The 9728-nt window shown below is 51.4% G+C and overlaps 1 protein-coding gene across 2 annotated transcripts; it reads left to right on the plus strand.

The window, feature by feature from the left end:
* The first annotated feature begins 3198 nt into the window (after positions 1 to 3198).
* On the plus strand, positions 3199 to 7631 carry VCPKMT (valosin containing protein lysine methyltransferase). 2 transcript variants are annotated; one of them, XM_026051553.1, is made up of 6 exons: positions 3199 to 3413; positions 3651 to 3761; positions 3988 to 4060; positions 4933 to 5052; positions 6523 to 6627; positions 7165 to 7631. In XM_026051553.1, the coding sequence occupies exons 1-6, from the start codon at positions 3199 to 3201 to the stop codon at positions 7177 to 7179; spliced, it is 639 nt and encodes a 212-aa protein (XP_025907338.1). In that variant the 3' UTR covers positions 7180 to 7631. The 2 variants fall into 2 exon arrangements, with proteins under 2 accessions (XP_025907338.1, XP_025907337.1); XM_026051552.1 differs by lacking the exon at positions 7165 to 7631 and adding an exon at positions 6718 to 7120.
* Positions 7632 to 9728: the final 2097 nt, after the last annotated feature.

Raw genomic sequence — 9728 nt, forward strand, 5'->3', positions numbered from 1 at the left:
GCCATTACTAAGAGCTGAGTTGTGTTCGTCACACTGTGACACAGAAGTTGCTGTGGGGACAAAAAGAAATCTCTTTCAAATCTGCGAGCGCGTTGGCTTTGCACCTTCCTGCACTGGTGCTCAGAGCGGAAACACTTCAGTGCCTCCTGCTGAACCGCAGCTCAGCTCCGGGATCGGCTCCGGGTTCCTATCGGATGGATTCAGGCCGTGCGGCTGCCGGTGCTCGAGGCTTCAACGCGGATGTTTCACTGCAGCGAGACCTCAGCGAGGCTCCAGGTTGTGGTGGGACACGGAGAGAGTCTGAACCTGTGGAAGAAGCAGCACATGATTATTAGCACGAACCTTGAAATGATGCTGCCCCAGGGAGCGGCTCCCAGAATAGACTTTCTTTTTCAGGTGTTAGGTGCCGAACTCGAGTGTGGGATAGCGGCTTCGGGCAGAAAATTCTGCACTTCAGCAAAAATGAATTACCTAACAGAGCAAGGCCCAGAATGGACTGATTTGGAAAAATACCGATGCAGAGAAAGGAAGAAAAGGTCTCCAGCCATGCCCACTGTCTCCTAGCAGAGTGGCAGGCCAGACAATAAAGCAGAGATAAAGGTTCCTACCAGTGGGCAGGTAATGTGAAAACACGCGTCCTCAAGAACTTGCTTGCTGCTTCCAGAGGGCTTGCTGCAGAGCTGAGCTGTCCTCCAGGCCTCGCGGGAGCTGGAAAACACAGAAACCAAGAGTCGCTCCGGACAGGGCAGCAGCCGCGCGGCCAGCGGCCTCACAGGGCGCCRGGCACACAGAGACCGTCCCAGACGAGCTGCTTTGCTCGGGAAGTGGCTGGAGGCAGTTCGATTCCCACCAGTGTGGTTCAAGGGCAAGCCAAGATAGCAATAAATTATCATTTTCAGTTAGCTCATAATTAGAGGGATGGATAAAAAGAGCAAAAATGCTAGAGGAAGAATGTGAAACTGCTGGTTTGAGGCTGACTTCTGTGGGAAAAGGCAGTTCCTTCAGAGAAGCGCAGATAAGCAGATGGAATGTGAAGGCATTTAACAGCAAAAGCAACATCCTTCTAGCTGTTTGCTGTGCTCCTGCGTTGAGTTTTAGCATTTTCTCCTGCTCCAGAGCCTGAATAGCTTCTTTGGGCTATGACTTAACTACAGCAGATCTAAAACAAAGAAGAAAAAAAACCCTTTTGCTCTTTTTTTTCCCGGAATTATTCCAATGATCATAAATACACCACAGATTAAGAGTCTGAACTCCAACACAGTAACTCTTCCTTGGGGCAGGGAGCTAAGGTTAGTATGAAATGTGAAGAAATAAAGTAGCAAGAGCTTTTCCCCAGGAATATCAACAGAAAGCCTTAGTACTCAAAAGTGTTGACTCTCAGGCAACTCCTTCTTAAAAACCTCACAGAAGTTTCAATGTTGGGTGAGGGCCCAGGGTGCATGGGACTCCTGCTGATTCACATGCTCTGGGTGTCCCTGCTGGAGCAGGGGCTGCACTGGATGATCTCTGGAGGTCCCTTCCAACCTCAACCCTTCTGTGGTTCTGAGATTCAAGAGGGGCTGCACGCGCCCAGCACTTAYAGGCCAGAAGTCGCTGGTCACATTGAAACAGGTAATTGCTTAAAAACGGGCAAAATGCTGGAAACTCTGAGCACACCAGCAGTTTCATGCAGACACACACATGTAAACTGAACATGTCCAAGAGACACCCAGGTGCTTTAAATGCTGGCAGCGGGTGCTGTCCCAGACGTTCACGTGGTGTTAGCAGGAGCCTTCCAGAGCAACAGATCTCTCACCAGGAAAGTGACTGCAGAAACTCTAAGGTGGGGAAAATCCAGATACAACCCCAAATCTAGGCCCTGGGATCATTTCCCCGATACCTCTGGAAAACGGAGTCAAAATGGCCCAAGTAAGGGTGGTAATTAGGTGCTGTGAGAGGCAAAATAGGTCTTAGAGATCTTACAGCTGAGCACTGCAGAGCCAAACTGCAGAACTGCAGCGTGGTGCACAGCGAGCTTGGGGACAGAGGTTGTGCGTGGTCAGAATCCTCCCCGCTGTGACCTACCCGAACGTGGGACAGACGAGGAGCTCCGTGATCCATAGGGAGGAGGTAGAGGGGGAGCCGCTGGGCTTCCCAGCTGGAGGGGACACCTGCCTTGGAGCCAGGTCCATCCCACCGAGCTGCTGTGCGCGCTCCGACTTTGGGAAACCATGCGGGGGCTCAAGCTGGGGACAAAAAAAAAATCATTATTAGTGATTTATTTTTAATCAGTTTGAACTCAGAAGAGTGTCTTCAGCACTGTCTGCTCCCCTGGCTGGTGCTTAACATGAGCTCGGACACGGACACAGATGAGTTAATCGGGAAGCTTCCAGGAACGCACATGTGTGTGTTCACACATGAGATGACAGCACTTTTCCCACCTCCTCTCCARAGGAGGGATTCTCCCCTCTCCCCAGAGGGAAGCCTGACTTTTGCAGAGGAYGAGGCTGCAGTAACAGGACAAGCAATGGCCAACGGCTGCTTTACGCTCGCTCCAGCACTGCGAGCAAACAGGAAAAGCAATTTAAAGGCTTTTAAGCAAAACACTCCTCAGAGAGGACATTTCCACACAATTCTCCATTCACAAGAGAGTGGGGCAAAGCCAAACGAGCCACTGGCGCCTGCTGCCACCAGGGCCATGTCCCCCTCTTGCACACACACTTACCGGGCAGGTAGGATACCGCATGAGCCCGATATGATATGACATTACCATGAACAGAGCAGGAGATCAAAAATAAATAATTTAATTAATTAATTAACAGTATTTTCCACGCTGTTGCAACTAAGCTGTGCCGCTACCAGCCTCCAGTGCTGAGGATGCTGAGGTGGCCTAAGGCTGGTCCCAGCTCTGTGTGTCCCAACTTGAGCTACAACGTTTTAATTTCTTGTGGAAGACAATAAAATGATTAATAATAATAATAGAGATTGTGATAGGGTTTTTTTTTGGGGGGGGGGGGGTGCACAGCCCCAGTGGAGCCCGTGCCCATGTCAGCAGTGCTGCGGGGAGGTGGAATGACAGCAGCAAAGGGGCTCTGGGGACACCCGTGCCCCGATGGGGGGTTAGGGCGGCCCCGGTGCCGCTCGCCCCGCGGCGCCGCCGCCGCCATTTCCCGTGCGGCCGCGGCGGGGGGAGGCGCCGCGCCGCCTCAGTGCGCGGCCATGGCGGGCTTCGTGCGGCAGCTGGAGCGGCGGCGCGGGCCGGCGCTGCGGCTGGAGCAGCGCGCGGCGGGCGGCGTGGGCTGCGTGGTGTGGGACGCGGCGCTGGTGCTCGCCAAGTTCCTGGAGGGCGGCGCGGCGCCGCGCCTGGCCCGCCGCGCCGTGCTCGAGCTGGGCGCCGGCACCGGCGCCGTGGGCATCATGGCGGCCACGCTGGGGTGAGCGGCGCCGCCGCGGGGGGGGGGCGCTGCCGCCGCGCCCTGTTCGCGCCCTTTTTACTCCTGAGGGGATTTGGGGGGAAACGCGGTTTTCTGCTCCCTGGGGATGGGGGGGCTCCCGCTGCCTCGCCTAGGGAAGCCCGCGGCTGTGCTGATGCCTCTCATGGAGAGAGAGAAGGGAAAAAAAAAAAAAAAAAAAAACACCAAAGAAACCAAAACAAAAGGCGTTTTTTTTAGGGCAAATGTGACGGTCACCGACCTGGAAGAGCTTCAGGAGCTGCTGGAAGTGAACATCGAGAACAACAAGCACCTCGTCACAGGGTCAGTCCGAGCCAAGGTACTGAAATGGTTTGTATGAGCCTTTTAATATCCCCACTTACTGCTTGGCTTTGTCGGGGGCTTGGAGGCAGCACCTTCCCTTCCCCCTCCCTCCCACATTGCCCCATGCACCGGGGAAAACCGTTCTGAAATGCGAGCCCCGCATGAGAAATGCAGTAAATCTTGTTACTTTTATAAAAAGAACGATCGTGTTATCGCTGACATCTTGTTCTCGGCTCTTCTTGCTTCTTCTTAGGGGCGAAGACGTAACAGAGTTTCAGCCTCCCCCGGACTACATCCTCATGGCTGACTGCATCTACTACGAAGAGGTAAGGGAGGTGAAGCCCGTGGCTTAGAGGGACATGTAGGAAAAGATATTTTTAACTGACTTCAGACCACTCGAGGTCCCACCAGAGGCTTCTTTGATCTTTGGGGACTTTTTAGCATTGTGCCTGTTACCGTGTTTGTTTTCCTCTTGGATGTGAAGTGTGAAGGAAAAAGGAAATGATCTGTAGTTGTGAACGGCCTTGTACGTCAGTGAGGGCATTTCCAAGAGCAATGCCATGTCCGTGCTGTTCTCCTTTTGGACAATGCCCCATCCCTGGGGAGAGAATGGAGAGAAATCACCATTGAGCCATGGGCCTCGGTCTCCTGCCCCATCTATGGCTCCATAGAGGCACATGAGGGATCAGCATGGACTGTAGGAGAAGGGGGATGTCGTGAAGGACCCCTTGTCCCACTGCCTGCTCAGCCCTTGCCAGCCCCTTGCTTCAGGCCCTCACAGCTTGGTTCTGTTTCCATACACAGTGGTCTGGCTAGGAGCCATATTCCAGGGCTGGTTRAGAACACTTTGGCTGTTGAGAAGTGTCAAGAAGTGGAGTCATCCTTGTGAGCCTCAAGGAAATGCCTGATTGAGCAGTGTGGGGTGATCTTAGCCTAGGTGTTAGCTCAGATTCCTTGGTCAGTCTGCAAAACCTCTTTTTTTTTTTTCTCCCCCTCTCTGTGCAGTTCTCACTTTTTTCATCTATTTTCCAGCTTCCCCTGTGTTTCTTTTGTCCCAGATAAGGTACTAAAAATAAATGCCTGAGAAGCAAAACTGGAAAGTTCTCTCTTGGGTGAAAACTTTCTCTAGTTGCAGAGTATGGTGTCAGTAAAATGAACTTGAAATCAAAGTGGCAAATACTTAACCTCTTTTGGGCAGTCATTAGAACCGTTACTGAAGACACTGAAAGACCTCACTGGCCCCGATACGTGTGTGTTGTGCTGTTACGAACAAAGGACTATGGGGAAGAATCCTGAAATAGAGAGAAAATACTTCGAGGTGAGTACTCCTAACATGTGCTTCTGAACACCAAGGTGACAGTTTGGATATAGGAAAACTTCCATTGACTCCTTTGAACATTGGTGTCTATTCTRTGTGATGTACAAATTCAAGTTCACAGTACAAATAGAGTTTATGGCAACAAATCATGTTTATTTTCAGATGGGACAGAAAAATTGAATGGTATTTTTTAAAGTTATTATCTGTCTTACCAGTAGAGACTTTCTGGTTGCTTTGTGAGTTTTATTTCCCTCAAGGGGTAGAACAGACTGTTCTCACCTTCCTAGGTTAATCCTTATTGAAGTTTTCAAACCTAGCAGCCAGACACTCGTGATGTTAAAAAACTTTGTAGCTTGTGGTTATTTGCTGGGTGTACGAAAGGGCTGCCCCATATGTAAAGCAATATCTGTCAGGAAAAAGAAATACTTTTTTCAGAAAGTGAAGTAGCATTTGTTACCACTTTCTGCAGTGCTTGGTGTGATGTTCCTGGAGGCTAGTGGGAGAATTCGACACAGTTCTGTGGATATTTTTATTATTTTTCATATGTTCTCTTGAAAGCCTAGATAAAATACAGGTAAAGTTTTCAAACGTGGCTCAGGAGTCCAAGATTTTTTCTATCAAGTGGTACAGCTGTTTTTGAGAGAAGAAAAACAAACCAAAAAAAAGAACTCTAGTGAGAAGTGTTAATAGGTGATACAGCAAGTCTAATTGTGTCTTCTGCTCAAGAAAAAATCCCAAGCCCCAGTCAGTTAATAACTGAATCCTTCCAAAAATATTGCATGTTCTAGGGATGTCAGTGCAGGATTTCACTGCGTTTGTTAAGTGTGCTGAAAGGCGGCCCTTCCACAGGTTTCCTGGRTTGCGTGCATAGAGAATGCCAGGAAAGAGGGGAAAAGGGAACAAGTAAGGACCCATGGGAGATGTGTCCATGTTAGCRGAAGCACTTTGATAATTAGCCATGCCTTGGACGAGCTGTTGTGGGGACTAGGCTGTGAGGAGGGCTGTCGGAATGGAGATGAGCTCTGATGAGGTACTTGCTGCTCCCGCAGTACATGCGAGAGGGGTGAGTGTTTCTGGATGCTTTCAGTTCCTCAGAATTTATTTGCTTTCCCTCCTGCCTGAGGGGGGATGGCAGCATTTGATGAGGCTGGCAAGCGGAAGCCGTAGCTGTGGTTTGGTTTGGCGCTTCAGAGCTTTGAGGAAGCAAAATCTTTTATCAAAAGCTTTAAGTCTTAAATGTTGCAAGATGTCTGTAGCATTGAGTTAGTGCTGAGTTAGTTAAAATGAGGGTAAAAGTAAGGGGAAAAATGGCCTGCAGAGAAGGGGGCTGAGCTTGGCAGCTCCAGGCTCTCGGGGCTCCTTGCCTTTGTGCAGAACATTTTGGGACCTTTTTGACTGCATATATCCTAATGCATGTTCATTCCGAACAGCAGCATCATTTGGGTCGTTTTGCTTGTGCTTTAACAACAGCTGCTCCAGAGAGACTTTGAGCTGGAAAAAATTCCTCTGGATAAGCATGATGAGGAGTATCGGAGTGAAGACATTCATATCATGAATATCCACCGGAAGCAAACGGTAGGTTGCTTTAGCTGGTGTAAGAGTACTGCCCGAAATTCAGAGTTACTGTTGATTTGGCTTAAACTGTAAACTGTGAAATGACATCAGGCACCCTGTGAAACTTCAACACGGAACTGCGCTCATTCACGGAAGCTCCTCTGTTCCGAAATGTGGTACGTTACCAGGTGCCATCTTTTGTCTTCAGCATCTTTGAGCTGCCTGCTGACTTTCTGTTCTGCTTGTGCACTGTGCAGTGCAGCAAGGTCTCAAAAGTGATGTCTTGAGGTGCCAAAGCGATACCAATAATATGCCCACTGTTTTTTTTTYTGTGTATGTGCTGTGTGATCATTTGTACCCTTCTTCCCAAAACCAGTCTGTCGAGAGGTACTGAGCAGCCTGTCAGTTTGGGTTAGGACACTTTTGGGCCAGCTGCTGGGGCAGATGACTATGCATGAAGGAGCTGTTTTGCCTATCGTGCTGACACGTCAGGTGGGTCTGGTGTGGTCAAGCAGGCTATTTACAATGTGTTTGCCTTTTTAAATAATCTCTTCACAGAGTTTTCCGTCGTGAGATCTTTGACCACGTTATCTGTCCTCTGGCAACTGGCTAGAGCTCTGGAGAGGAGGGGGAGAGGATTTAGTAACATCGTGAAGGGCCTGTCTCCAGTATGGTTTCTGATTCATCTGCAGAGCTTCTTCTAGATGATGGATTTTGCAGGAGGCACTGAAAGATGTGGACTRCTTAGATTGGGTCCATTCCTAGCACCTTTCTCAGAGGACTAACATGATCTGTTGATACCTCAGCGAGGCGGGGGAAGGCAAAAATGGAACTGAAGTTTTTAATACAGGCCAGTGTTGGGTTTCTGTTCCTGGTTACCTCTGCTGGGCAGCTGCTTCTCAGAGCAGCAGCCGGCTGCAGGGTTCCCACAAAGCAGATCTGAGGATACCACAAAGACGTCTGTGTGCCCTAGAGCACCACGGGAGYCAGCAGCAGCATCTGGGCCTCCTGAGGAGGAAGCTCTTCAGGTGGGCTGAAATCTACCTTCCAACAGGCCCATGGGGCTGGTCAATAAAATTTTGTACTTGAAATGGGTCTTGACTGGTGACTTTTTTTTTTTCTTTAAGCTTGTGGTTTCTGTGTTGCTGCATTGCAGAGGTGCTGTGAGTCTTGTTCTAGGAGCAGGATCTTGTGGTAGGTACTGTGCAAATACAACGAACAGATGGTCGCTCTTCTTGTGAGAAGTTGTCCTTTCTTTTAATTCCATCTGTGTTTTCCGAGTTTAAGTTGCTGCAGCGTTCAGATTTGACACCTTTAAACTATTCTTGCGAGCGTGTTCATTGTTGCCATCAGTATTCAGCACCAGGCTCCTTCTCCTTGTTATGCACTGATTGCTTTGAGATTTAATTTCAAAGAAAGTCTTGCTCCTGCTCTGCCGTGGAGGCACCGCGGCTGCCTGTGCCGTCCTGCCTCCCTCCAACGGCTCTTTGAAAGTAGGTCTGCTTTGACAGAGCTGCYGCTTAATATGAATTATAATAGTCTGAGCCTCTCCTGATTCATATTACAAACAGCCCCAGTGGCTCCTGCTGCAGCAGCTTGAATAGTTAAGCTGGGAACTGCTGAGTCTTCCCCAAACCTCAGCTGTTGGTTGTGGATGGAGCCCTGTTTCGGGACCCCTCGCCTGAAGCCGGGTTCCTGAACTCGGATTTTCTTTTTGTGCCCAGCCAAAATGCTGCTCGCAGCCCTGGCTTGCAGAGCACAACGGGAGCTGATTAGCAAACGCACGGCAAAGCGAGAGCGTAATTTGTCGTAACCACACGCGTTATTTSTTAACTTGTTATGAAAAGAGCTCCTTAATTAAGAGTTGGCCTACAGGAAGGTATTTACTGGTGTGTTTATGCCAGTGTGACTTCCCTTGTGGAAACTCCTTTTCCAGGATAATTGTCCAAGGGAACTTTGTAAGGGTATTGCGAGAGCTGTACAAGCCGGGGCAGCTTCCGCGCGGCCGCAGGTGCCCGCATTGCTCCGCAGGGCCGAGCTCCGCTCTGTGCTCCGGGCAGCGCTGCGGGACGAGGCGCGTCCAGGGGCAGATGCGGAGCAGCCGCGTGGCTGACGCGGGCTGCGGAGCAGCAGTTTGGCTGCGGACAGAGTGAGCAGGTTTTGTCCCCGGCAGGACGYGGTGCTGACGCTTTGGGTAGGACAGGGGAGGAAGTGGCGCTTTGTGCGGYCCGGCGCTGCTCTTGCCTGGCCCTGCCTTGTGGCTGCAGCGCGGCCACGGGGTAGGAGGCACSTTTGGTGGGGGCAGCAGTTCCCATCCCAGCTCTGGCTCCATGTGGGTGCCCATGGTGATGGGGAGCGGGGGCCGGGCGCTGATGCCGTCCGGAAACTGCCACTGTTGACAAGGACTGCGCCACCCGCCGTGGGCGGCAGCCGCCTCTGCCCCTCTCCTGCTGGAGAGGAGATACAGGGGAGCACCTGTGGGGAGAAACGGGATGGGGAAAGGGGCTCGGGGTGCTGGGCTGGCTGTCCCGCCGCAGGACACGCAGCGCGTGGTGGCCACAGCCCCTGGGCACAGGGTTAGCGGCCCTGGGGGCCCTTGTGAAGCTGGGGTGGCSCCGGCGTCCTCGTGAACCTGCTGCTTCCCTGGGCCCCCATGGCTGTGGTGGCCCCAGCCGCAGACCAGTGAGGAGCAGCCCTTGGCGTCCTCCTCCTCCTCGCTAAAAGGTTATTTTTAGTGGAGTATTCTGCTCGCTTGTGTGTCGGCTTCTCCTTTGACGTCCTGGAGAAACCTGGCCCAGATGGAGCTCTGCATTGCTGGAATCAAGGAGCGCTCTGGGGTGCTTTAGCGTCGTCTACCGACACAGGGGTGKGAAAACTGGGTGCAGGGTTTGCAGGAGGGGGTTTCGTGGGCGATTTCCATGCAGGGTGGTGTGAGCAGCCAGGACCAGAGTGCCTTGTACCCCAGTTCTGCTGACAGCTGTTTCGGCAGCGTTTCCTCCTGGACGGGGGGCTTTTCCTCTTCAAAATCATTACTTTTTGCCTGGGACAGTAAGGGCTGTCGTTGAGAAGACTCTGCCCTAGGCTGCAACAGGAGAAGCCTTTGGTAGCAGGGCAGATGCCCC

The sequence above is a fragment of the Nothoprocta perdicaria genome, unplaced genomic scaffold, assembly GCF_003342845.1.
Source record: "Nothoprocta perdicaria isolate Ctin4 unplaced genomic scaffold, notPer1 scaffold_76, whole genome shotgun sequence".
NCBI classification, from domain to species: Eukaryota; Metazoa; Chordata; class Aves; order Tinamiformes; family Tinamidae; genus Nothoprocta; species Nothoprocta perdicaria.

Bases quoted from the DNA above. Each gene is read 5' to 3' on its own strand.
- VCPKMT (XM_026051552.1), top strand. From the start codon at position 3,199: ATGGCGGGCTTCGTGCGGCAGCTGGAGCGGCGGCGCGGGCCGGCGCTG. The intron at 4,061-4,932 runs GTAAGGGAGGTG...TCTTTTGGGCAG, and splicing joins ACTGCATCTACTACGAAGAG to TCATTAGAACCGTTACTGAA. The intron at 5,053-6,522 runs GTGAGTACTCCT...CTTTAACAACAG, and splicing joins TAGAGAGAAAATACTTCGAG to CTGCTCCAGAGAGACTTTGA.